The sequence below is a fragment of the Carlito syrichta genome, unplaced genomic scaffold (genome assembly GCF_000164805.1).
Source record: "Carlito syrichta isolate Samal-C Ts95f unplaced genomic scaffold, Tarsius_syrichta-2.0.1 Scaffold314220, whole genome shotgun sequence".
NCBI lineage: Eukaryota > Metazoa > Chordata > Mammalia > Primates > Tarsiidae > Carlito > Carlito syrichta.
In genome coordinates, this window is record NW_007258316.1 from 687865 (window position 1) to 714413 (window position 26549).

At 58.3% G+C, this 26549-nt stretch overlaps 1 protein-coding gene across 1 annotated transcript; it reads left to right on the forward strand.

Moving 5' to 3' along the window:
- Nucleotides 1-4860: 4860 nt before the first annotated feature.
- On the forward strand, nt 4861-25135 carry NBEAL2 (neurobeachin like 2). The gene is made up of 48 exons (XM_021719131.1): nt 4861-4973; nt 5555-5643; nt 5716-5844; nt 5946-6027; nt 6136-6260; nt 6394-6476; nt 8147-8232; nt 8334-8616; nt 8768-8874; nt 10822-10905; nt 11320-11418; nt 11848-12449; nt 12530-12662; nt 12753-12872; nt 13085-13406; nt 13577-13659; nt 13778-13870; nt 14096-14270; nt 14398-14531; nt 14911-15070; nt 15310-15412; nt 15534-15696; nt 15787-15945; nt 16144-16303; nt 16468-16553; nt 16710-17225; nt 17809-17987; nt 18080-18239; nt 18485-18622; nt 18720-19079; nt 19180-19329; nt 19462-19616; nt 19778-19902; nt 19988-20123; nt 20679-20839; nt 20928-21244; nt 21354-21449; nt 21807-21931; nt 22018-22158; nt 22305-22435; nt 22549-22658; nt 22756-22873; nt 22976-23073; nt 23144-23260; nt 24200-24289; nt 24376-24485; nt 24661-24833; nt 24953-25135. The coding sequence occupies exons 1-48, from the start codon at nt 4944-4946 to the stop codon at nt 25081-25083; spliced, it is 7527 nt and encodes a 2508-aa protein (XP_021574806.1). The 5' UTR covers nt 4861-4943; the 3' UTR covers nt 25084-25135.
- Nucleotides 25136-26549: the final 1414 nt, after the last annotated feature.

Sequence of the window (26549 nt, forward strand, 5' to 3'; positions counted from 1 at the left end):
GGGGGGAGCAGGGAGGGCTGGAGTGTCTCAGGACATCACTTAACTGGAGATCCTCAGGGTCCTTGTGGGGCAACTAAGGCAGGATCTACCAAGGTTGTTCGACCTCTTAGTAGGTGCTCTTTGGATATTAGCTGAATGTCCGCATAGAGGAAATGGGCCCCACAGTAGTGACCAATCAAGGAAGTCACCCCCAGGGGACTGAGTTTGGGTCTTGAGGGCTGAAGGGACAAGAATAGCAGGAGCAAGCACATGGCAGTAAGAAATACCACTGGGCGTAGTGGCTCAAGCCTGTAATCCCAGCACTTTAGGAGGTGGAGGCAAGAGGATTCCCTGAGTCCAGGGATTTGAAACTAGCCTGGACAACTTGGCAAGACTTCGTCTCTACAATAAATCAAAAAATTAGCTGGGTGTGGTGGTGCACACCTGTGGTTCCATCTGCATGGAAGGCTGAGACAAAGGATTACCTGAGCCCAGCAGGTCGGGGCTGCGGTACCCATTAGCGTGCCATTGCACTCCAGCCTGGGCGACAGAGTGAGACTCTGACTCAAACAACAACAACAACAACAAACAACAACAACAAATTACCTAAGGGGGTGGGACTGAGGTGGGACTGAGGAGAAGAGCACCCAACCCAGGGTTTGGGGGGAGGAGAGACTGATAATCCCTGGAGTTGTTATGGCAACTAGGGAGTTGATGGGGAATTGTGAGGTCCTCATGGAAATGGAGTTAGTTATTATGGGACCCTGGAAGGAAATTCCCGATTTCCATAGTGATAGAACTGGTTAAGCCCTGGGGGTGTACTGGAAACCTTTCAGTACCCCTAGGTAAGGGGGAGAGCCTGGCCAACCACCCAGGCACTCTGCTCTGACTTATAGTCCTCGTGATGTAGCCAGAAGTCTCCTTTGGTTTGATAGTGCCATCTCCTTTCTGATGCTGAGTGGAGAGATCCCCTAAGCCTAAAAGAGATCATTCTGACGAGACACCACTCAACCCTGTCCCATTTCTGCTTGTCTGTCCTTGGAGGCAGGGTGCTTGCTACCACTCAGACAGCTCTGAATGAGAGGAGTCACCCACTCTTGAGCTGCTACCTTTTTTTTTTTTTTTTTTTGAGTCGGAGTCTAACTCACAGCCACCGCAACCTCGTCTTGCTGAGTTCAGGTGATTCTTCCACCTCAGCCTTTCAAGTAGCTGGAACTACAGGCATGCACCACCACACCTGGCTAATCTTTTATTTATTTATTGTAGAGATGAGGTCTCACCAAGTTGCCCAGTCTGGTCTCGAACCCCTGGACTCAGGCAGTCCTCTCGCCTCCACCTCCCAAAGTGCTGGGATTACAGGCATGAGCCACTGCACCCAGCTCTTTTTTTTGAGTTGGAGTGTTACACTGTTGTCCAGGCTAGAGTGCAGTGGCATGCTCACGGCCACTGCAGCCTCGACCTGCTAGGCTGAGGCGAGGATCCTTCTGCCTCAGCCTTACAAGTAGCTGGAGCTATAGATGCACACCATCACACCTGGCTAATTTTTTATTTATTGTACAGATGCCAAATTGCCCAGGCTGGCCATGAACCCCTGGGCTCAGTCAGTCTTCTTGCCTCCACCTCCCAAAGTGCTGGGATTACAGATGTGAATCACTGCACCTGGCTGAGCTGCGCCCTTCTTTCCCTACCTATTCCTAGCTCTTCCCTAGGGCCCACTAACCTAACATACTTCATTCCACCTGCCTGGGGCAGCCAGCTGAGGAGTGGAAAGGAGACCTCAGCTCTGTCAATCAGCCAAGGTCTGCCTCTTACATGTCACTCCTAGAGGAGACTGGGGAGCGTTGCCTTGGAATGCCAGGAACTTAGGGCAAGACAGAGCCCCTGGATTTGGAGCTCTACTGACCTCACTCTGACCCCAAGTCGGGATGTGTGATTGGAGAGCTTTTTTTTTTTTTCTTGAGTCAGAGTCTCACTCTGTCACCTAGACTGGAGGACAGTGGCATGCTCACGGACACCACAGCCTCGACCTGCTGGGCTCAGGCAATCTTTCGGTCTCAGCTTTCCAAGTAGCTGGAACTACAGCACATGCTACCACGCCCGGCTAATTTTTTGATTTACTGTAGAAATGAGGTCTCGCCGAGGAGCCCAGGCTGGTCTCTAACCCTTGGGCTCAGGCAATCCTCTCGCCTCGGTATCCCAAGTGCTGGGATTACAGGCATGAGCCACTCCACCTGGCCACTGGAGAGCTTTTGCCCGCTAAGCAATGGGATGCTTTGCAAGAGGTTAATGTGGTTAATATTAAATAACAAGCTGTCAAGTGTTCGAATGGAGACTGGACTCCAGAACTATGCCTCAATCACTGATTCCCTTGGTAAGAGGTAGCAGACAAGGGTTGGTCTTAGAAAGGGTACTGGCCCTGATGAGAGATATCGCAGCAGAGGAAACATGGAGAGCAAGGCACAGGTAGTCCTGTGGAGTGGGGGCCATAAGTGGTGCTGGACTGGGGCTTCCAGGGTCTTTGGGCTGTGCAGGCTGGAGATGAGGTGGGAACCACCCAGGCAGGGCCTCAGATGTGGAGGAGCTTGTGACAGGGCGGTAACTGGCTGATCGGGCAGTGATGGTGACTGATGTCTACTGGAGGTCCACTGTAGGCTGAACTGGGGTACATCAGGCAGGGTCTGAGAACAGCATGGTGTCAGGCAGCTTAGTGGTCCCTGACTCCCTGCAGATAGTCCTCCCCATGCTTTAGCTCCCTGCCCTCAGCCCTCAGGGTTCCAGGGGAGTGGCAGTTCCATGCCTACCCATGGACTGTTTGAGCCTAATCAGTCCTCGGGAGCCCCTTGTCTCCAGCACTCTTGAACACCCTCATGGCTGGTCAGGCATAAATTGGGGTCCTTACAGGGATGACTATGAGATCCACTCCTCCCAGGGATACTGACCTACCCCATTCTCACAGCCTTCTCCCCTGCCGCAGGGCCTGGGCACCACTTACCTGTGGTCAGGGCTTCCTTGAGGCCTCCCAGGGAGAAAAGGTGAGACCCAGAGAGACAGACAGGCGGCTACCCCCACCCCTACCTAGTACTGTGCTTCAGAGACCTCCTCCTGGTCCCTCCAGAGCCCATGAAAGTTGCCTTGATTGCTCAGCCCTGAACCGAGCTCTGCTGAAAATTTGCAGGGCTGCATAGGCCAAAGGTGTTGTTCTAGGGACAGAAAGCAGGAGTGGCCAGAGTTTGAGGGACACATCTCCATTCTTGGAGGGCTGATTCAGGTGATAGCCACGAGGAGGTGGCAAGTTCCTGTTTTAAGTACCCAAAACCAAAATACTCACAGGAGGCGCTAGAGTGTGGGGTGGGCAGAGGTGTGGACTGAAGGATGTGAATCACAGATGGGGAGGGGCGGAGACTGGGGAAGCAGGTCCTGGTTGGAACAGGGGCCTGGAATGCTAGGCTCAGCAGTTGAGCCTTTGTGGGGAAGGGGTAGACATGGGCAAATTTGGGTTTTCAGGTACTCAGCAGAGCTGCAGTGGGCAGAAAGGACCCAGTGGCTGGACTGAGGGTAGAAGAGGGAAAGACAGTGTTGGGACATTTTTGAAGGCAGATGGGGTCTCTGGGCCACTAAGACAGGGGCCAGGGATCACAGTCAGCTTGGGCTGGCTAGCTAGCAACCAGGAGTGGTCCTAGCCTAGTATTAAAATCTGGCTTTCAGCATCCTCAAAGGAACAGCTGAGGCTGAGGTAGTGGATGAGACATCCCCTGTAGGGCCTCCCATTTTCCCCTCTGTAATGGGAATGCATCAGAAGAGATGGTCTGGGAGCCCTCGCCTCCTCTACTGTTTCAGGACCTGGGCATCTTAGAATTTGATCTCCTTGCTGGTTGGTGGGGCCAGAGGCTGCTAGCAGCAGAGGGCATAGAGAGTCAACAAATGCACTTGACAGACAAGAAGTCACAATGGTGTGAACCTGTGCCTGGGTGACCCTGGCCCCTCTCTGAGTTACCTGAGCTTCAGATCTATGCCAGAATGCACAAGGAAGGTCCCCAGTCATAGGGTGGGTGGCCACTTGGCCTAGATTTTTTGTGAGTCTAGCCAAGGTCTGCTGGAGCCAGGCCCCCTTCTCTGGGACCTATTCAGGTCTAGGTCTGGGGTCCACAGACAGCAAAAACTTAGCCATCCATCTAAAGATAGCTCTGGAGGTGCTTGGATATGAGGTCTGAGGCTGAGGGGTGCAGCCTCAGTCCTGCTGGGTGCTGACCACGATGTGTTCCTTCCCTCTTCATCCTTCTCCACTCTAGTCCCTGCCCTACCTCTCTGAGAAAGTTGCCTCTGGGCTGAACTGGTTGGGAGCCCCAGGTGGGGCCTACCTGGAGGGAAGGAGGAAGGGGAGGAGCTCTCATACAGGCCATGACCTACCATCATGCGCAGGGAGGGGTTTAGCGGTTAGGACATACATGGCCAGGCTAGGACTGGCTAGAGACCTTGCAGGGTCTAGATGGAGTGGTCAGAACACAGTGGTGGAGGTGTAGGGGCAAAGGTTTGGGTGAGTCTTCCACATCTCCTGGCCCTGAGGCCTTGAACCCAAGCCAGGGAGCTGTAGGTCCCTTGAATGAAGGGGCAGCAGCAGCAGGGATCACAACCCCTCCTAGATATGAGCTCTTCCAGGCCCAGATCTCCTGCCTGTAAAATTTCTCTCTGGCCCACAAGCCCCACCCAGCGCAGGTGACCCCGCCCCTCTGTGCTCCAAGCCCCTCCTCCAGCATGGGTCAGGTCCTTCACAGCCTCTCTCTCTGGGCCCTAGGTGCCCGGGCCCCCCCACATCCCTGCGGTCTGCCGGGAGGAAGCGGCCCCCCTCCCCCACCGTGACTCTGCGCTTCCTGCCCCAGCCCGGGGTGGGAGGAGACGTTTCCCGTTCACACTAAAGTTTCCCTGGCGGCGCCCAGACCTGGGCTCAGCCACTGCCCCTCTTGCCCATGGAACCAGCTCTGGGGCTTGGGGTCCAGGTAACCAGCGAGGGGAGGAGGAGGTTCCTGGGGAAAGGCAGGGCGTTCTGCCATCTGTAATATGGGAATGTGCGTGTCTGGGTCTGCCTGTCTGATGGTGCACATGCATCCAGAGATCCACTGTCAAGGAAGGTTTCCTGGAGGTGGTGGCTGCTGAGCTGGGAGAAGGTGGCAAATGAAGACCCAGCCCCAGGTTCTGGGTAGGAGGCAGCTGCTGTGTGGGAGAGCTTCTCTAGCCCCAGTGTGGGCCACAGCCACACCCCACTTTAGCTCCTCCTCTGTGTTAGAACTGCCTAGGTCAGGCCTGCCTGGGCTCACAGGGGTTAGGGAGATGGGAACAGAGACCAGAAGGCTGAGAGAGGAGATGAGGGGCCTGGAAGAGTGGTCAGTAGGTACTGCAGTCTTCTGATGCAATCCTCCAACTTCCTACCCTCCTTCCTCACTCCCTCCCTGCCCACTGCTCTGCCTTTGATCCCCCCTTCATTCCCCCTCCACCTCTGTCTGCATCTCCTTGCCCCTCCCCCATTTGCTGCACCCCTTCTGTCCCCTACCACCATTTCCCTGAACACCTATACCTGCAGAAGGACCAGGGCTACCTGCAGCAGTGGCTGAAGGCCTTTGTAGGCGCCTTCGAGAAGAGCATCTCGCTGTCCTCCTTGGAGCCACGGAGGTGAGGCTGGGTCTGCACAGAGGGCAGGGCCAGGGAAGGGAGACTGAGGGATGACCCAGTGACTCTTTGCAGGCCAGAGGAGGCAGGTGCAGAAGTACCGCTGCTGCCACTGGATGCACTGCACGTTCTGGCCGAGCAACTGCACAAGGCGGACCTGGAGCAAGCCCTGCTGCTGCTCAAGCTCTTCATCATTCTTTGCAGGTGGTCCCCAATGTCCACCCCATGGGCAAGGGCAGGGAATGATGGGCCGGCTGTGGGGTGTGGTGCGTGACTGTGATCTCTCCCATCATTGACTCCCCCAGGAACCTGGAGAATGTAGAGGCAGAGCGGGGCCAGGTGCTAGTGCCCCGGGTGCTGGCACTGTTGACTGGGGTGGTGGCCGAGGTGAGGTGGGCTCTACCTGGGGGATGAGGGGGTGGATGGGGGAAGCCAGGCAGTAGCCATGGCAGGGCTGACCCGTTACCCTTCCACCCTCTCTCCCTACACCTGCAGCTGAAAGGACACCTGCCACCACAGGAAGGCAATGGGTCACAGCTGGAGAATGTGGCCCTACATGCCCTGCTTCTCTGTGAGGGCCTTTTTGACCCCTACCAGACCTGGCGGCGCCAGCACAGTGGGTGAGTCCCAGCCCACAGGCAGGGGACCCAGAGAAGGCTGGGAAGAGGATGGGGGTGTTGTGCCATAGCACAGGTATGGAGGGGACCAAGGAGGGGTGAGACCCGGGCTGATGTGCCTGGCCTTACCCTACAGGGAAGTCATCAGCTCCAAGGAGAAGAGCAAGTACAAGTTCCCTCCTGCTGCTTTGTCCTGTGAATTCAGCGCCTTCTTCAGAGGTCAGGCCTGCCCTTTGTCCCACTTGGCACTACTGGCCCCACCCCCAAACCTAGGCCCCTTCCTGCAGACCCTGATCCCATACACAGGACAGGAACCACTTAGTGGTGGCTGCACACAGGCCTGGGAGGGTGGGAGGGAGGGTTGAGGGGACCTCCAAAGGCCAAGCAGGAATTTAGGGACAGAGAAAGGACAGTATGCCCGGGCAAAATGAGTAATTTCTTTCTTGGACTGGAGTTAAGGCCTCTCGTCAGGTGGAGGGGTTGACCTATCCACCTAGATTTCGTCCTCCTTCCGTCCAGTTTGTCCTCCCAGCCACTTGTAGCCTGCTCTGATCTGGACCACTTTGTCACTCCCTGGTCTAATCCCTTTGTCCCTGTGGCCTCCATCCCATCTCCACTCCTTCTCAAAACACTGGCCACACTAGGTGTTTTCACCTCCTCACTCCTGAATGATGAGTGAGACCTGATGCCCAGGACACCTCTGGCCACCTGTTCTCCCTAGTGACCTTCCTCTCTCGGGTCCCCTTTCCTCTCATTGGAGGGAGACTGGCAGGACTTGGGATGTACTCAGGGTGGGGTGTGGCCTGGACCAGGTATACAGGACTGTGGGAAGGTAGTGGCCTATTGGGATATACAGTGTCTCTGTGATGCCCAGTGGGCTGCGAGCTGGGGTCTGGAGTGGAGGCAGCAGCTCCAGCAGGAGGGGTGGCATCCTCAGGAACCTCCCTGCCTCGATTCTCTTATAGCCTGGGTGCTCTTCTTAACACAAACTGGATTTTTCCCCCTCTCATTGTAATTCCCTCAATGGTGTCCTGATACCCTCAAGTTCAAATCCCACTCCTCCCACAGCCTTTCTCTCCAGCCTTACTTGCTCTCTGCTCCCACCATGCTCCTGTCTCTCATTCCTGGAATGCTACTAGTAACCCCGCTCAGGGTCTTTGCACATGCTCTGTCCCCTCCCTTCACAGGTCAAAATCATTCTCAAGCCTCACCTCAAAAACCCCATCCCCAGGAAAGCCTTGCACTCCATCCCACCAGAATCAAGCCAGCCCTACTCTTTCCCATCCCTCACCCGTGTGACCCAGGGCTGGTCCCTTCTGCCCTCTGAGTTTCAGTCCATGGCCTGGCATCCTGTCCGGCTTTGCTGGAGCAAGGCCAGGTGGGCCTCCCACATAGGAGGCTGTGAAAGCCCCTAGAAGTCCCCAGCGAAGGCCAGGTGGTGGGAGGTGGCATCAGTGTAGTAGATATAGCAGGGTCCCTAGAGCAGGATATGGGGAGCTTCAACCGTCACAGGGCAGAGGGAGCAGGAGATTTGCATCTGAGAAACTAAGCTCTGGTCACCATGGGGAAGTGGAGAGGGGATGTGCTCACCCTGGGGCTCCCACTTCAGAGTTTAAGGATCTGGGGAGCCGGCTAGGCTCTCTGGGCAGGGTTGAGTTCTCCTCAAGCCCCCCAAAGATGGTCTGTGCTCTTTTCAGCCCTAGAACAGAGCCATGATGGCTTAGCCCCCCAGGGCAGTACCAGGTCTTTTTCCTTAGATTGGGTCTTTTACTTGGCCCAGTCCCTCTCCCCTCCACCCCAGAGCACTCACCTCTTATGCAGTCCCCTGGGTCCACAGCCCTGCAACCTTAGTGACATTGTCCTGCCCTCCCCACCATCCCCTTATCCAGAAAGTCTGCAGGATGCAGATCGCTTGCCTCCCATGCTGCTGTTGCGTCTCATTCACCTCTTTGGCGCTGTCCTTGCAGGAGGAAAGGTAGGCAGGGAGGTGAGCAGGTGGGCTGGAGACCGGCTGCCTCAGGGTCTCTCTGCTGGGTGAGCCCCTTGCCTACTACTCATCTCTGCCCACACCTGCAGGAGAATGGGCAGATGGCTCTGAGTGATGGCTCTGTTCAGGGCCTGCTGGGTGTGGTGCAGGGCTGGGGCCGTGGGCCAGCCCAGGACTCCCGCCTGGTGCCGTTGGCGCTGGAGGCACTGGTGGGTGCAGTCCATGTCCTACATGCCAGCCGTGCACCCCCCCGGGGTCCGGAGCTTCGTGCCCTGCTTGAGAGCTACTTCCGTGTCCTCAATGCCGACTGTCCGGCTGGTCCAAGCTCAGGCCCTGAAGAGGCTCTTGTCACCCTGCGGGTCAGCATGCTCGGTGGGTATGGGCTCCCAGTCTCTTGGGGAGGAGGTACCATGAGGAGAAGGCCTAAGTGATGATGAGAAGGGTGGACCGGGCAGCATGGGAAAGAAGGTTTAAGGGTACTGGGAGGGAGCTGGGCAGGGCCTGACCCTTGGCCCTTCCACAGACGCCATCCCTATGATGCTGGCATGTGAGGACCGGCCAGTGCTACAAGCCACCTTCCTCAGCAACAATTGCTTTGAACATCTCACTCGCCTCATCCAGAACAGCAAGGTGGGCAGGGCCTGAGGGCGGAAGGCTTAGAACCTAAAGGCTAGGGGAACACATGTAGGTGCTGAACAAACTTGAACTGGGCCAGGCTAGCAGTTTGCAGCAGATGGGATGACCTATAATTCAGTGGGAGGGTCTGGGGCATGGATAAGGGTCCGTCTCCTGGGACCTCTATAGGGCTGAGTCTGAGGCTCAGGATGGGTCTGCAACCACTGGCGCAGGGGCTTGTTACGGAAGGAAGGGAGATGCTCTGGCCCCTTGTTTCCCTTTCCCTGGCCCCAAGTCCAGGGGCTGGAGGAGCTGCCTTCAGATGCAGTGCCTGTGCCCATCCACTCATCCAGCTCCTAATTACCCTTCTGAGCAGGACATGGGTGGCTCAACACCCTTACCCTTCCTGAGTGCCCAGTGGAGCACTTGACCTAGGACTCAGGGTACATACATCCCTCGGGGGCAGAGCCCTGGCAGCTGCCCCTGGTCTTGCTCTAACTCTGTCCTCCTCCATCTTCCTCCTTTCTCTTCTTTGCCTCCTCTATTCTGTGCCTCCCCCTTCCCCACAGCTTTACCTGCAGACCCGGGCGCCCCCTGAGGGGGACAGTGACCTGGCTACCCGGTTACTGACTGAGCCCGATGTTGAGAAGGTACCACTCTGGGGCTGACGAACTCAGGCACCCACTTCCCTGGGCATCTGCCCCCTGAGACTCCCTCTTTGAGCTTTTCCTACACTATAGCGGGGGCACAAACAGATGTATGGAAGCCTGGTGTGGCCTGGCGATGGACCTGGATCTGCCATGCTGTCTTGCCCATCTCCCCGTCCTAGGAAACGGGGCAGGAGGCAGTCTATTCTCTGCCTGGTGTTAGTATTGGGAGCTGGGATTTGGCTGCGCCAAGCCAGAAGGAACCTTCGAAACTCTCGACCACCCACCCCCATTTCTTAGAAGGAGAAACAGAAACCCAGACACTCAAAGATTTGGCTGTAGTCACTCCTAGAGGAGGGGATCTCCCACATGGGGCCACTTCTTTGCATGGATCCTTGCACCCACCCTAAGCAGGTCACTGGGAGTCCCCCAGCCCATGATGTGCTCCCTGCCTCACCTTGCGTTGGGCACCCTTTTGGAGACTCAGCCTCTAGGCTCCAACCCCCAGACCCTGGCCTTGTCTTCCTGAGGCAGCTGCGTGTGTCCATTGCACGTGGTCATTTTCTGAGAGCCTGTGTATCCACTCATCTACAAAGTAGGCAGGCAAAGTGACCTTTTGTTTTTACAGATAAGGAAACTGAGGCCTGGGGAGGGGAGGTTACCTGAGGTCACTTGGGGAGTCAGACACTGCTGGGACCAAAGACCCCATGGCCTAGATACGGCCTAGAACCTGCCAACAAACTCTCTAAGCCTTTCCAACCCCTCACCCTCTCCGGGTGGGGCAGGAGGAGTGAGTACCTTGTCTCAGGCTGAGCCTCAATCTAGAGGGCAGGGGGCAGGGTAGGACTTAAAGGTCTCGAAGGTTCTTCTGGTTCTAACATCCTGGTGATTGATTGTCCCTGAATTCCCTATCCCCCTATTAATCACATGGGTGATGGGGCACTTGCTGGCCTGCCTGCACATGTCAATCTAGCTTGGGTGGGGATGGGGGGGCTGGGGCCCTCAGTCTACCAGAGAAGGGAGAAGTGAGGGGAGGGTACCATGAGAGTGTACCCTGTTGATCTGTCCCAGTGAGGCTCTTCCAGCTTGGTTTCTTTCCAGGCCTCTCTATCAGAGTGGGCCTTGCTGAGCTGCTCAGGGAAGGCCCCACAGCAGGTGGGGCAAGGAGTAGAGGGCCTGGTGCCTGACCAGGTTGCTGATCTAGCACATGCCACATGCCTTGGGGTGCTTGGCCCTGTGCCTCTTTTACTGCAGGGGGCTGCCAGCTGTGACACCCTGGCCCCTGCCTCTCCTGATGGCCCCTCCCCACCCCAAGGTCCTGGACCAAGACACAGATGCCATTGCTGTCCATGTAGTCAGAGTGTTGACCTGCATCATGAGTGGCTCCCCCTCGGCCAAGGTGAGGATGCCGCAGGGATATGAGGTGGAGTTTAATTGACCAGAGCAGGCCTGGTTGATGGCTGGAAGAATCCTGCTCCCTGGAGCAAAGCAAGTGAGCTTGGGAGGTGACTGCCCTGCCCTCTGGGCAGGTTGCTCATCAGTCTGTCCTGGGAGCTGGATATCCTGGGTCAGTGCTGGATGGGGGAAGGATATTTGTGGGCTGACCAGCACCTACAGCCTTCTGAGGTGGACCCATGTACCCCCATCCCTCTTAAGTCCCCCACCCCCACCCCACCAGCACTGTGACCCAGGGCAGAGCCAAGCAAGGGGACCCCAAAAGCTGATGCCCCTCCAGGGTTTCCATGGGATGTGAGTTTGCTCTGGGACCCAGGTATGTGCTCACTTTCTCCCCACACCACCTTATGTTACACAGGAGGTGTTCAAGGAGCGAATTGGCTACCCTCACCTGCAGGAGGTTCTGCAGAGCCATGGTCCCCCCACCCATCGGCTGTTGCAAGAGCTGCTCAACATGGTGAGGGCAGGGGCTGGGGACCTGGGCACCCAAGACTGAGTCAGGGTTAGCACGGATGGTGAGCTCTCCGCCCTGGGGGGCTGAATTGACTGTGGCCAGTACTTAGGCTGGCCTGTGGCCTGTGGCCTGGCCTTGGGTATCAGTCACTGGGATGAGGCTTCTGGATCAGCCTAATAACATGCGTTTGGGGGTTAAGCCAACCACAGCTGAAAACCAAGGCTTGAGGACTTACAGTGCTGAAGGACCATTAGTAATAGTGATGGTCATTGTGTCCCTCTGACTTTGCTGAGCCTCACACACAATCTGTGGGCAGGATGGGGTAGCCTATGTTGCTTTCCCCTGCTGTAGGACAGTAAATGGAGCCAGGAAGTTCAACTGTTGGTGGGGTGCCACAGCTGACTGGGGACTGTCACGTTCTCTCCACCACAGGCTGTGGAGGGTGACCACAGCATGTGTCCCCCTCCACCAATCTGCAACGAGCAGCCGGTGCTGGTGCTGATGCAGTGGCTGCCAGCATTGCCCACGGCCAAGCTGCGGCTCTTTCTAGCACAACGCCTCTGGTGGGTCTGTGACAGCTGCCCTGCCAGCCGTACCACCTGTGTGCAGGCGGGCCTGGTGGGCTGCCTGTTGGAGACACTTAGCACGGGGCTATCCCTGGGGGCTCGTTGCCAAGAGCAGCTGCTGGCACTGCTGCAAGCACTGGGCCGTGTGTCACTAAGACCCTTGGAGCTGCGTCGCCTGCTGTGCCCCCCACCAGGGCTGGACCCGGGGCCAGGTGGAGCTGAGGATGGGAAGGCCCGACACGCAGGCGCCATCATTCGTGCATTGTCAGGCATGGCCAGGCACCAGGGCTCTGCACGCGCCCTGTGCTACTTTGACCTCACCCCCAGCATGGCGGGCATCATGGTACCCCCTGTGCAGCGATGGCCAGGACCTGGCTTCACCTTCCACGCCTGGCTCTGTCTGCACCCCCTGGATGCAGCACCTGCCCCAGCCCCCACCCGGCCACTCCAGCGAAAGCAACTGTACAGGTGGGTGACTGCCAGGGGTCAGGAGTCTCCTGCCAGGGTGAACAGGAACAGGCAGGTATAACTGGCCTGCCCACCCCCAGCTTCTTCACCAGCAGTGGCTCAGGGTTTGAGGCCTTCTTCACGGCAGCTGGGACCCTGGTGGTAGCTGTGTGTACACGGAAGGAGTACTTGACCATGAGCTTGCCTGAGGTGTCCTTTGCCGACTCTGCCTGGGTGAGCCCCCATTTTTCTTATGTGGCCCAGTGGAGTGGGGGTAGGGCGCCAAGTCCCAAGCATAGCCTGATGTTGTGGCTTCTATTCTAGCACTGTGTGGCTATAGTCCATGTGCCTGGACGCCGGCCCTTCAGCCAGAATCTGGTCCATGTCTACAAAGACGGCCATCTTGTCAAGACTGCACCCCTTCGCTGCCCCTCCCTCAGTGAGGTGCCAAGCAGGGTCTGGGGAGGCCTTGGGATAGGGGGACTTGGGACACAGTGGACAGGGTGGGACCTGGAGCCCTTGTGTCCTCCCCTATGGGCCTCAGACTTCAGGCTCTGGGGTCCATGCAGCCATGGGGGTCACTGTGAAGAACTGGATGCAGATGGAGCCCCTGGCTCTACTGTGACCTGACTGTTCCCCCAATCCTGGCTCCACAGCCTTTCTCCTCCTGCTGTATCGGCTCTGCTGGGCACCGCACAACGACCACTACTACGGGGCTGCCCATGCCACCAGTCCCTGCTGCCCTGGCTCACACACACCCTTCCCTCACCCGCTCCCAGTCAGTGCCGGCGTCCACAGGGCTTGGCTGGGCATCTGGGCTGGTGGCCCCCCTGCAGGAGGGCAGCATCAGCTCCACCCTTGCAGGCACCCAGGACACTCGGTGGGGCAGCCCTACATCCCTGGAGGGCGAGTTGGGGGCTGTGGCCATCTTTCACGAAGCCCTGCAGGCAACAGCTCTGAGGACCCTGTGCACCCTGGGTATGCTGCTCCATACACCTTGCCTTAGCCCCAGGCCAGAAACTAGGGGTCCAGCGGGGGTGGGGTGAGAGGCATCCCCGAGAGTCTTCCCGTCAGGCAGGGAAGACACAGTCTCTGAATGGGGTCTGGCTAGCGGCCCAGTAAGGTCTGAAGGCCCTGGTACTTCCCAGGGCCCAATGAGATGGCACCTTTCAAGCCTGAGGGTGAACTGCATGAACTCAGCACCAAGCTGCTCCTCCATTACTCACCTCAGGTATTTGGGGACCTGGGGTGGGGTTGGCTCAGCTGTGCTACCTCCCCCTGGCTCCACGCTTTGTCTGCCATCCCTCCTCTATCTGATCCTTGCTGCCTACTCATTCCGCTATCCCTAGGCCTATAAGAACAACATCTGCCTGGACCTATCCCCCAGCCGTGCGTTCGATGGCCGCCTGACGGGCCACAGGGTGGAGACCTGGGACGTGAAGGTTAGTGTACACGTGTGGGTGGTGTGTGCAGGAGGCATGAACATGGGGCACATGTGTACCAAGCCAGCTGGGGAGCAGCACTGTGCCCTGGGAGGGTTTTAGGAATCTAGATCAAGAGGACAAAAGTCACTGGATCCAAGTTTCCAGGCTAGACTGTCTGCTGGGGTGGAGCAGGCAGGAAGCTGGCTGGGAGGCACCTGTTCACCACCACCCTTCTGCCCCCAGGATGTGGTGAACTGTGTGGGGGGCATGGGTGCCCTGCTGCCACTGCTGGAGCAAGTGGCTGCACAGCCCCAAGAGGCCGAGGCAGGTCCAGCGGAAACATATGACCTCGTGGGACCTGAACTGACCTCTGGTCATAATACCCAGGGCCTGCTTCTCCCACTGGGGAAGTCTTCGGGTAAGTGTCCCCAGTGCCTGGGTTGTGGGGAGAGAATCTTGGCATGATGGGGGGTTGGAGTGCTTGAAGTCTCATGGCCACTGGCAGGCCCTTGACACACCTCTGTCCCCTTCCTGGTGGTTGGCAGAGGAACGGATGGAGAGGAACGCAGTGGCTGCTTTTCTGCTGATGCTGCGGAACTTTCTGCAGGGCCACGTGGTGAACCAGGAGAGCCTGGTGCAGTGCCAGGGACCTGCTATCATTGGGGCCCTCCTGCGAAAGGTGGGGCCCAGTGGAGTTCTGCCTGCCTGTCCAAGGGGACTGGGTGGGGGAACCTGATGCCCTGTCAGTCAAGGAGAACCTCTTGGTGAGGGGTGGTGCTTGAGTGGGACCTGAAATGCCAGGTAGGGTTGGGCCAAGAGGATCTGCCAGCACAGGGTAGGGTTGGGCCAAGGGCTGCCAACACAGGCTGGGGCAGGGGGGTTGCACAGTAGGCAGGAGCTTGCATGTCAGATAGCAGGGAACCACCGAGGGGTTTTGAGCAGGCAGGATGACCATGTTTGTGTCCGTCATGGTTGTGCAGGGAAGGGTAGAAGGTGAGAGACTCAGACAGCAGGTTTGCAGAGCCTGGTATCTCAGCCCAGCTTCTCTCCCACCCCAGGTCCCCAGCTGGGCCATGGACATGAACGTGCTCATGTCTGCCCAGCTGCTGATGGAGCAGGTGGCAGCTGAAAGCAGCTGGCCCCTCCTGTACCTGCTCTACCAGCATTTGCTCTTCAACTTTCACCTCTGGACCCTCAGCGACTTTGCTGTACGCCTCGGTAGGTGTGGGGACCTGGGTGAGGAGCTGGCCACAGAGCAGACAGACTGAGAAATTATAACCCTGCTCTGGGAGAATGTGTGGGGCATAGCTGACAGGAATCCAGCTTTGCCTGGGGGTATCTGAGGGAACTATGACCTTGCCCTGGGAAGTCTGGCAGGCGCATGGCCCATCCTGGAGGATCTGAAGGGACCCAGCTCAGCCGGGAGGCCTAAGTCCTCTGCTGATGCCCCCCCTCAGGCCACATTCAGTACATGTCTAGTATAGTTCGTGAGCACAGACAGAAGTTGCGGAAGAAGTACGGGGTCCAATTCATCCTGGATGCTCTGCGTATCCACTACAGGTGAGGCCGGTGTGGTCAGATGAGCAGTGGGGCTGACACAGTGGCACGCTCCCCCAGCTCACCTGCCCACTCCTCTGTCTCTCTTCCCTGAACCTGCTGGGTGTGCTGCTGGACCTGCCAGCCCACAGCGGGAGCGCCCCCTGGCTGCTGACGACCTACGCACGGTACAGACGTCCCTCCTGGGCCTGGCACGGGAGTTCCTCGTTCGGAGTCTCTCAGCTGATGACATCCAAGTCATGCAGGTCATGCTGAGCTTTTTGGCGGCCACGGGTGATGATAGCCAGGTAGACTGGAGGTTGTTGAGGGTGAGACTTTGGTGAGGGGGGTGTGGACCACGTGGGGGCCCAGCCCAATGCAAGACTCTGCTTCCACAGGTGGTGGGTGCCCTGGACCTGCTGCTGGCGCTGCTGCAGGGCTCCTCAGCACAGGAGTCCTTGGCTGTCTTTCTTTTGGAGCCGGGGAACCTCGAAGTGCTGCTAGCACTGCTGGTGCGGCCACAGTCACAGTCCCTGCTGCCTGACAGAGTCTGCAAGGTACACCCAGCCAGCCTCCCACTCCGGCATCCCGTTTGCTGGGGCCCTTGCCTGAGGTCCAGGAAGGTGCAATAGACCTTGGGCCAGCAGAGAAAGCTGTCTCACAGGCCTCTCCTCAAGACACATACCTGCACAGTGACCTCCCCTCCTATGGTAAGTCCTTCCCCATCATGACAGCCCCCAATGACCCCCCTGCAGATCCTGCGCAGGCTGCAGCAGAATGAGCGAGTACCTGAGCGGAGTCGCCAGCGACTGCGGCTGCGGGAGTGTGGCCTCCAGGGACTGGTTGCCTGCCTGCCTGAGGGGACTGTTTCTCTCCAGCTCTGCCAGGGCCTCTACAAGCTGTTCCTGGGGGCAGGTACAACCTAGTTGGGGCCTAGAGGCAGGCCACATGGAGGGAGTGACCTGTGTCAGGAAAACTGGGCAGGTGGGAAGAGGGCAGGTATTGGCATACGGGTCAGAGCTGGGTGCCCCCCCTCCTATAGGGTCAGTCACTCAGGTCTCCTCTGCCCATCCTCCCAGATTGCCTGAATCTCTCAGATCTGCTGGCTGTGGTACAGCTGTCCCTCCAGGCTGACCTCAGCGTTCGCCTGGACATCTGTCGCCAGGTAAGAGATGAAAGTTTTAGGGGGCAGCTTCTACTCTCTGGACTTGGCTTTGCCAGGCTATGATGAGGGGTCTCTGGAGGCCTCTACTGCAAAGGACCCAGGATGAGGGTCTGGAGACTGGCAGTTGGATGAGTCTCTCACTTGCTGTGCCCACAGCTCTTCCACCTCATCTACAGACAGCCAGACATAGTACGGCTGCTGGCCCGACAGGCTGGCTGGCAGGATGTGCTGACCCGTCTGTATGTCCTGGAGGCTGCCACCGCTGGAGGACCCTCACCCTATCCCCCAGAGCCACCCAACTCCCCAGAGTCAGCACTGCCCAAGCCACCCACTGAGTCACCTGCCGAGTCTTCAGATGTCTTCCTGCCCTCAGAGGCCCCCTGCCCTGACCCTGATGGCTTTTACCACGCTCTCTCCCCATTCTGCACTCCCTTTGATCTGGGCCTGGAACGGGCCAGCGTGGGTTCGGGCAACACTGCTGGTGGTGGTGGCAGCAGTGGGACTCTCACTCCAGCTAGCCAGCCTGGCACACCTTCCCCACTTGATGGGCCACGGCCTTTCCCTACTGCCCATGGCCACCACAGCTCCAGTCTCTCCAATGTGCTAGAAGATGGCAGCCTTCCAGAGCCCACTGTTAGTGGGGATGATGCCTCTAACACCAGCAACCCTCAGGTGAGATAGGCCCACTGTCTGCCACAGCATGGCCCTTAAGAGAGGACACCTCTGGTACACAGGGCCAGCAGGGTAGCCTTTCCAAAGGTGTGGCCATGTCTGACACCAGGGCTGCAGCCGTCAGTTAGGCCCATTGCTGGCCCCTTATAGCTCTCACCTGCCGTTGTGTTCCCAGGGGGGTCCTGGAATAGGGTGAGTGATATACAGCCAGACGGGGGGACGCCAGCCAGACTTCGTAACAGCCCTCAAGGAAGCCTGTAGACCTTTAGGGGCAAAGGGCAGCTTAGCTCCAAGGGTCCTGCCTTATGCTTCAGGGCTTGGGGATAGGCCTCTACACGTTCTGTGTGAACTTCCTCATTGCCTCTTGGGAGTCTGTTGAGGTCCCAGAATTTTCCCTGGGATTCTGGTAATGGTCAAGGTCCCCACACCACCCTTCCGGGACTTTGGTGCCACACTGACTGTTAGCTGAATGTTCTGCCTCCTGCTGTTCCTACTAGTGAATGGACAAGGGCTCTGAGCAGGTGGGGTCAGCCTGATTCCCCCTTCCCAGTCTTCAAGCCACATCACCCACCTGTGCCCATAGCAAACTTCTGAGGAAGAGTTGTGCAACCTACTCACCAACGTGCTGTTCTCTGTGACCTGGCGGGGCGTGGAAGGCAGTGATGAGGCTGCATGGCGGGAGCGTGGCCAGGTCTTCTCAGTGCTCACCCAGCTGGGGGCCTCGGCCACCCTTGTGCGCCCACCAGACTGCATCAAGCGCAGGTGAGAGGGCAATTCAGGAGGGAGAGGGTCTAAGGGAGCCTGGGGTGAGGAAGGCAGTCAGGTAGATACCTGAGTCCCTGGCCCACCCACAGCCTCCTGGAGATGATGCTGGAGTCAGCCCTGACTGACATTAAGGAAGCTCCCGCGGGGGTCCTAGCCAGCCTCACCCAGCAGGCGCTTTGGCTGCTGCGCCTGCTGCAGGACTTCCTGTGTGCTGAGGGCCATGGTAACCAGGAGCTGTGGAGTGAGAAGGTAGGACCACTCAGAGGGGCACAAGCATGTGCACACATGTATTTTTGCGAGCCTGCAGGCATCGGGTCTGGGAGGTGGATGGGAACAAGTGTGAAGTTGTGAGTACATAAGTGTAAATGCCTGTGAGCATGGACCTGTCTATGTGCACAAACTACCTGGCCCTCAGCCCAAACTCTACCTTGCTCCCTCCCCATGGAGTCCTGGCCTCATCTGGTAATGTATGTTGGGAATCTGTTGTGTGGCAGCTCTTTGAAGGTGTGTGCAGCCTGCTTGATCGCCTGGGAGCCTGGCCGCATCTGGCCAATGGCACAACTGATCTCCGTGAGATGGCACAGATTGGCCTTCGTCTTGTGCTTGGCTACATCCTACTGGAAGACCCACAGGTGAGCACAGGGGGTAGGCGTGGGGGAAGGAGGTATGGCAGGTGTAGGGAGCTCGGAGAGTGGCTGGGTGCCACCCACAGCCCTCTTGTGCCCACAGTTGCATGCCCAAGCCTATGTGAAGTTACACATGCTGCTGCAGACTGCAGTGCCACCCCGCCGCGAAGAGGCCTGCTATGTGCTCTCCAAGCTGGAGGCTGCACTGGGGCGAGCGCTGAACACCTCTTCCTCCCAGTCGGCCACTGATGATGCGGCGTCCGCACCTGCAGCCACAGCCGCTACAGAGCGCTGCTCGTGGCTGGTGCCGCTGGTGCGTACGCTGCTGGACCGTGCGTATGGGCCGCTGGGGCTGCAGTGGGGACTGCCCTCCCTGCCGCCCACCAACGGCAGCCCCACCTTCTTCGAGGACTTCCAGGCTTTTTGTGCCACACCCGAATGGCGCCACTTCATCGACAAACAGGTGCCTGGAGGGGGGGGAAGGGAGGGTGAGGAAGAGGAAGAGGAGTGAGGACTGGGGCCCTCTTCGAGCACTGGTCTTCCCCCTCTGCCCAATCCTCCAGGTGCAACCCACCATGTCCCAGTTCGAGATGGACACATACGCTAAAAGTCACGACCTCATGTCAGGCTTCTGGAATGCCTGCTATGACACACTCATGAGCAGTGGACAGCGGCGCCAACGCGAGCGTGCGCATAGTCGCCGGGCCTTCCAGGTGTGCCGCCTGTGGCGGGGGGTGGGGAGCTGCTCCACACGTGTGCCCAGGGGACGGCTGACAGGGCAAGGCGAGCAACAAGGGCAGGGCAGGCCGCAGCCGCAGGACTGACCCGTTCTCCCACCCCAGGAGCTGGTGCTGGAAACTGCACAGCGGCGGGCGCGCCTTGAGGGGCTGCGCTATGCAGCGGCGCTGAAGCAGCAGGCAGCACAGCACTCAACCGCCTTGCTGCACTGGGGGGCGCTGTGGCGCCAGCTCTCCAGCCCCTGCGGGGCCTGGGCACTGAGGTGGGCCGGGCTTGGGGCGGAGTCACGGTGGAGGGGCGGGGCTTGGGAGGGAAGGAGCGGCCTGGAGCCCGACCATCTTTGGAGTGGGGTCTTAGAGGGGGTGGGGGGAGAAGTCTAGAGCACTCTACCCACCTATGACCACCGATGGGGACATTCTACAGGGACCCTCCCACCCCACGCTGGAAACTGTCCAGTGCCGAGACATACTCGCGCATGCGTCTGAAGCTGGTGCCCAACCATCACTTTGACCCTCACCTAGAAGCCAGTGCCCTCCGCGACAACCTGGGTGAGAGAGTGCGCTGAACTGGGTCCACCCAACTCGTATATCCCGTCCTGCCTTGCTCTGGCTGAGTACCCTTGGTTCTTTGCAGGTGAGGTTCCCCTCACACCCACCGAGGAGGCCTCGCTGCCTCTGGCAGTGACCAAAGAGGCCAAAGTAAGCACCCCACCAGAGGAGCTGCAGGAGGACCCGCTAGGGGAGGACGACCTGGCTGCACTGGAGACTGCGTGAGTGGAGCCCTTGGAGAGATCCGACGGGAGTGGTGGGTCTGCTCCAGTGTGTGCACACCTACTATGGGTTCAGCTCCCTGGATCTGTCTTCATCTGCTTTCCAACTTCAGTCCCCTGAAGGGACTGTCCAAAATCATGGCAGGGGAAGGTGGGAGAGTCGCCTAACAGCATTGACAGCTGCTCTTCAGTAGCTAGGCACACCAGAATAGGACGGATAAATACAAATCAGAGTAGGATGGGGGCCCAGGGATTGGACAGGGGGTGGGTGAGGGGAAGTAGGGGACAGGGGTTGGTGAAAGTTCTGGCAAGCTGTTCATCCAGTGGGCGGGGGTGGGGAAGGACTGGGACCAGTGGGTGCCAAATTCCAGGCAGCTCCTCCCTGTCACTGGGACACTTGAACGTATGTACTTAATGACTTAATGGCAAAGAATGTGCCCCTTGGGCCCGGAGCGGCCACTGCGCTCCAGTCTGGGCGACAGAGTAAGACTCCAACTCAAAAAATAAATAAATAAATAAGGGGGTCTAGGTCCTGAAGTGGGTGCTGGTCTCTAGGATGGAGGCTGCAGAACTGGATGAGCAGCATGAGAAGCTGGTGCTGTCTGCTGAGTGCCAGTTGGTGACAGTAGTGGCCGTGGTCCCGGGGCTGCTGGAGATCACCACACAGCATGTGTACTTCTACGATGGCAGCACTGAGCGCGTGGAAACCGAAGAGGGTGCGTGCTGCTGGTATGGGCAGGGAATGACTGAGGTCTGGGTAGGGCTGGGGCGAGTAACTGCTGCACCCACTACTCATCCCCACAGGCATCGGCCATGACTTCCGGCGCCCACTGGCCCAGCTGCGTGAGGTCCACTTGCGGCGTTTCAACCTGCGCCGTTCGGCACTTGAGCTCTTCTTCATTGATCAGGCCAACTACTTCCTCAACTTCCCATGCAAGGTGGGCGGGACCACAGCCTCATCACCTGTCCAGGCTCCCAGGCCCCAACCCTCTTCCATCTCACCCGATACCCAGGTACGGAACAAGGCATACTCGTGGCTTCTGCGCCTGAGGCCCCCCACTCAAAGCTACCTAAGCAGCCACTCACCCCAGGAGATGCTTCATGCCTCAGGCCTTACCCAGGTGAGAGCCCTGGAGTGTGAGTGGTGGGGGGATGTGAGGTCAGAACCCTAAGGGTGGGGGCAGTGCTGCCAGCCCAACTGGCTCACCTCTTGCCTGCCCCTATCCCCAGAAATGGGTACAGCGTGAGATATCCAACTTTGAGTACTTGATGCAACTCAACACCATTGCGGGGCGGACCTACAATGACCTGTCTCAGTATCCTGTGGTGAGGGCCCCACTCTGCACACCTCCACCCTTGCCCCCCTGATCTGTCAGCCCTTGGTTCACCCAAGGGCAGGTGCCTGCCAGTGTGCCAAGCCCTGAGGCTGGTCCTGAGCAGGTGTCCCTCTGACTAAGACCTGGCCTCTGTTTCCTGCCATTGCCCCCAGACCCCCAGCCCTACTGCCCTCCCCTCCTGGCCTCTGTCCCAGGACAGTCTGTCCTGCTCCCCTGTGGCCCCTCCAAGTGTGCTTCCCCAACCTGTGGGCAGGCTCTGAGCCCATCTTCCTGAGGGAGGGCAGGGCAGGGTGGGCAGGCAGGCCATCAAGGTACTCATGTAACCCCTGCCCGGGTGGGTGGCCAGTTCCCCTGGGTCCTGCAGGACTATGTGTCCCCAACTCTGGACCTCAGCAACCCGGCCGTCTTCCGGGACCTGTCCAAGCCCATCGGTGTGGTGAACCCTAAGCATGCCCAGCTCGTGAGGGAGAAGTGAGCATGTGGGCAGGGCTGGCCTCAGAGGGGTGGGGATGGGCAAAGGGAAGACTTCTGCTGACTCTCCTTAACTGTGACCCCAGGTATGAGAGCTTCGAGGACCCGGCGGGCACCATTGACAAGTTCCACTATGGCACCCACTACTCCAACGCAGCGGGCGTAATGCACTACCTCATCCGCATGGAGCCCTTCACCTCCCTGCACGTCCAGCTGCAGAGTGGCCGGTGAGACCCAGGGGCTGGTGGGCAGATGGGGGGCAGATGAGGGGAGGAGGCTGGGCCCACCTTGGCTCCCTTCTTTCCTCAGCTACACCTTCTCCCTCCCTGTCTCCATTTCCTCCACCTCACTTTGCCCTGTGCCCTTTCCCCAGCTTTGACTGCTCTGACCGGCAGTTCCACTCAGTGGCAGCAGCCTGGCAGGCACGCCTGGAGAGCCTTGCTGATGTGAAGGAGCTCATCCCAGAGTTCTTCTACTTCCCTGACTTCCTAGAGAACCAGAACGGTAGGCCTGAGGCACTGGCACTGGGAAGGAAGGTATGGGGATAGAGGCGGGCATGGGGATGGACTGCAAGCTGGGGTGGCAAGGGATACAGCTGACCCAGTCCTCTGTGCCAGGCTTTGACCTGGGCTCCCTCCAGCTGACCAATGAGAAGGTGGGCGACGTGGTACTGCCCCCATGGGCCAGCTCTCCTGAGGACTTCATCCAGCAGCACCGCCAGGCTCTGGTGAGGAGGTGACCACAGGCAGACAGCCAGGGTGTCATGGTCATGGGTGGGGGGGGGTCAGCTGTCCCTGGACTGACTGCCCCCTCCCCACTCCCAGGAGTCAGAGTATGTGTCTGCCCACCTGCATGAGTGGATCGACCTCATTTTTGGTTACAAGCAGCGGGGGTCAGCAGCCGTGGAGGCCCTCAATGTCTTCTACTACTGCAGTTATGAGGGTGAGTAGTGTGCTGGACTCCAATCAGGGCTGGGGTGCAGATCAGGAGGGGTGAATGCCGAGTGCCCAGAGGGAGTCCTGACTGCTCTGCCTGCCTGTCCAGGGGCTGTGGACCTGGACCATGTGACAGAAGAGCGGGAACGGAAGGCTCTGGAGGGCATGATAAGCAACTTTGGACAGACTCCCTGTCAGCTGCTGAAGGTAAGGCCAGCTTAGAGGACAGTGGTCAGGGATGTTCATGTCACGGTGCTGACTGGCCACTTATCCACAGGAGCCACATCCGGCCCGGCTCTCAGCTGAGAAAGCAGCCCATCGCTTTGCTCGTCTGGACACTAACTCACCTAGTATCTTCCAGCACCTGGACCAGCTCAAGGCTTTCTTTGCTGAGGTAAGAGGAGGATAGGGCCTCAACTTCCCATTCTGTGAAATAGGTTTAATCCCACTGTCCTTACTAACCTCCTGGGGCAGATGGGAATTCTAAATCAAGATTTAAAGGTACCTTGGAGGCCAGGCACGGTGGCTCACGCCTATAATCCCAGCACTTTGGGAGGCCAAGGTGAGAGGATTGCCTGAGCCTGCGGGTTCAAGACCAGCCTGGGCAACTTGGCGATACCTCATCTCTACAATAAATTTAAAAAAAAATTAGCTGGGTGTGGTGGTGCTTGCCTGTAGTTCCAGCTATTTGGAAGGTTGAGGCAGAAGGATCGCCTGAGCCCAGCAGGTTGAGGCTGCGGTGGCCAAGAGCGTGCCACTGCCCTCCAGCCTGGGTGACAGAGTGAGACTCCAATTCAAAAAATAAAATAAAATAAAGGCCACTTGGAAAATGAGCTAAACATGGGAGGAGTATAGGGGTGGGAGGGGTGCCTTCTTCACCAGGGCCCAGGCAAGGTGTTCACTCACCTAACAATCTCCAAAAGCCTTAGATCTGGAGCGAGGGAATCTGGCCTTGGGCCCCTTCCCTTACTTTCTGCCTGCATTCTTGGATGTTGTCCCCAGTCCTGACTTTTTTTTAGGCTCTCCTCTCCTGTCATTGGGCTAGCAGGATAAACAGTAATGGGGTGAGAGAACCAAGGTTGAGGCCGGGCTTGATACTCTGGAAGGATCTCTGTGTCTGTCCTAGCTTCTCACTCACTTTCTGAGATGCACTCCTGAAGTGTCACTGGGGTCTCGTGCCTGATTCTTGGAGGGACATCTTTGTCTATGATGCCTACTCTGTGACCTTTAGGAGCTGAGGGCAAGGGAAGGGGCAGTACTCCAGGGAAGAGATAGTATTGTGGGGGCCCTCGCTGGCACTCAGGCATAGCCAGACCTGCGCATTCTCCTGCAGGTTGTCAGTGATGGTGTACCCCTGGTGCTAGCCCTGGTGCCACACCGGCAACCCCATTCTTTCATCACCCAGGGCTCCCCAGACCTGTTGGTAAGTGTGCTGGGCAGGGTGCCACCTCAGCTTTACCTCCTTTATGCCTTTGCCTCAAACCTACCTCTGTCTATTCCTGCCCACAGGTGACCGTGAGTGCCAGTGGGCTGCTGGGCACCCACAACTGGTTACCCTATGACCGCAACATAAGCAACTACTTCAGCTTCAGCAAAGACCCCACCATGGGCAGCCCCAAGTAGGACAGAGGGCTGTGGGTGGGGGTGGGCTATAAATGCCCTGTACCCTGAGTCATTTTCCCCCCCAATCAGAATGTAGGCCAGCTGTAGGGGAGAGGTCCAGCCAAGATCCCTGAGGGCCTGGGTCTCTTCCATGTGACTTGGCCTCACCTGCCATCTCTCTCACTGGGCCAGGATGCAACGACTGCTGAGTGGCCCATGGGTACCAGGCAGTGGTGTGAGTGGGCAAGCACTGGCAGTGGCCCCTGATGGAAAGCTGCTGTTCAGCGGTGGCCACTGGGATGGCAGCCTGCGAGTGACCACACTACCCCGGGGCAAGCTGTTGAACCAACTCAGCCGCCACCTTGGTATGTGAGCAGCCTTGGAGCTGGGAGAATGAGGCATGCAGGAGTGGGGTGGGGTTCTGAGGCTAACCAGGGAGTATGTGACAAGTCTGTTCTGCCTGTACCCTTCCCTCCTTATGCAGATGTAGTGACCTGCCTTGGACTGGACACCTGTGGCATCTACCTCATCTCAGGCTCCCGAGACACCACATGCATGGTGTGGCGGCTTCTGCAGCAGGTGTGCCTGGCGGGCAGCCCCGTGCCATCCCCGTAGCTTGGACCTCCAGCCCATTCACCCCTCAGTGAACTTCTAGTCCTACCCTCCTGTCTTCCCCTTCCCTTTGCTACCATGAGCAGGTCCGGGGCTCCATGACTTTCCAGCTTTCTGGCCTTGGACAAGGCCTTCACTTTCCTGAGCCTCAGCCTTCTCATCCAGGGTCAATCCTAAGCCAGCCCTGGTTCCCCACAGGGTGGTCTGTCAGTAGGACTGGCACCAAAGCCTGTGCAGGTCCTGTACGGACATGAGGCTGCAGTGAGCTGTGTGGCCATCAGCACTGAACTTGATATGGCTGTGTCTGGTTCTGAGGTGTGTGTATGCATGTGCCTTGGGGAGGGTGAGGTTGCTGGGCACTGCCCCTGGGGCCCAGAGACCCCTGCTCAGCACCCTAAAGCTACCTTCCTGCAGGATGGAACTGTGATCATACATACTGTACGCCGTGGTCAGTTTGTGGCAGCACTACAGCCTCCAGGTGCTGTATTGCCTGGACCTGTGTCCCACCTGGCATTGGGGTCTGAAGGCCAGATTGTGATACAGAGCTCTGCCTGGGAACGTCCTGGGGCCCAGGTATGGGGAACAGGTGCCCAGCCAAGACAGAGGGATAGTTGGGATTCTGTCCTTGCTGACACTCCCTGCTTCTTCCAGGTCACCTACTCCTTGCACTTGTACTCAGTGAATGGCAGGTTGCGGGCTTCTCTGCCCCTGGCTGAGCAGCCTACAGCCCTGGAGGTGGCAGAGGACTTTGTGTTGCTGGGCACTGCCCAGTGCACCCTGCACATCCTCCACCTGAACAAGTAAGCATTGCCATTTATGGGTTCATGGCCCCTCAAGGTGGGTGGTTATTGGCAGAGGTTAATGGAAGTGCCCTCTATGGACCAACACACTATATGTGTTTGTGGACACATTCTCCAAGGTTTGTCACCTCTTCCTCATCTCCCCATGGGGAGATCTTGCCTTGGACCTCCCTTAGTCACACATTTGTGGGAGATCTCTTTATGCATCAGGGTTTCAATTTAGCCATCCTTGAAGTGTGAACAGAGAGGACAGATGGCATAATGAAGAAGAGTCATCTACCTGCTGAATGCAAAGTCCCCTTGAATTGTGAGTTCCCGTATGTCCCCTTCTCCACTCCAGACTGCTCCCAGCTGCGCCTCCCCTGCCCATGAAGGTGCCCATCCGCAGCGTGTCGGTGACCAAGGAGCGCAGCCACGTATTGGTGGGCCTAGAGGACGGCAAGCTCATCGTGGTGGGCGCTGGGCAGCCCTCAGAGGTGAGAAGAGGGGGAAGAGGGGCCTCGCCCACGGCGGGCGCGGGGCCTCGGCTGACTCCCCTGACCCCTACTCCCACCAGGTGCGCAGCAGCCAGTTCGCGCGGAAGCTGTGGCGGTCCTCGCAGCGCATCTCCCAGGTGTCCTCGGGGGAAACAGAGTACAACCCCGGCGAGGCGCGCGGAGAGCCGGCCCG

Coding starts and splice junctions, on each gene's coding strand:
- NBEAL2 (XM_021719131.1), top strand. CDS start 4,944: ATGGAACCAGCTCTGGGGCTTGGGGTCCAG. Junction 15,697..15,786: donor CCACGGGTGATGATAGCCAG/GTAGACTGGAGG, acceptor CTGCTTCCACAG/GTGGTGGGTGCCCTGGACCT. Junction 15,946..16,143: donor TGCCTGACAGAGTCTGCAAG/GTACACCCAGCC, acceptor ACCCCCCTGCAG/ATCCTGCGCAGGCTGCAGCA.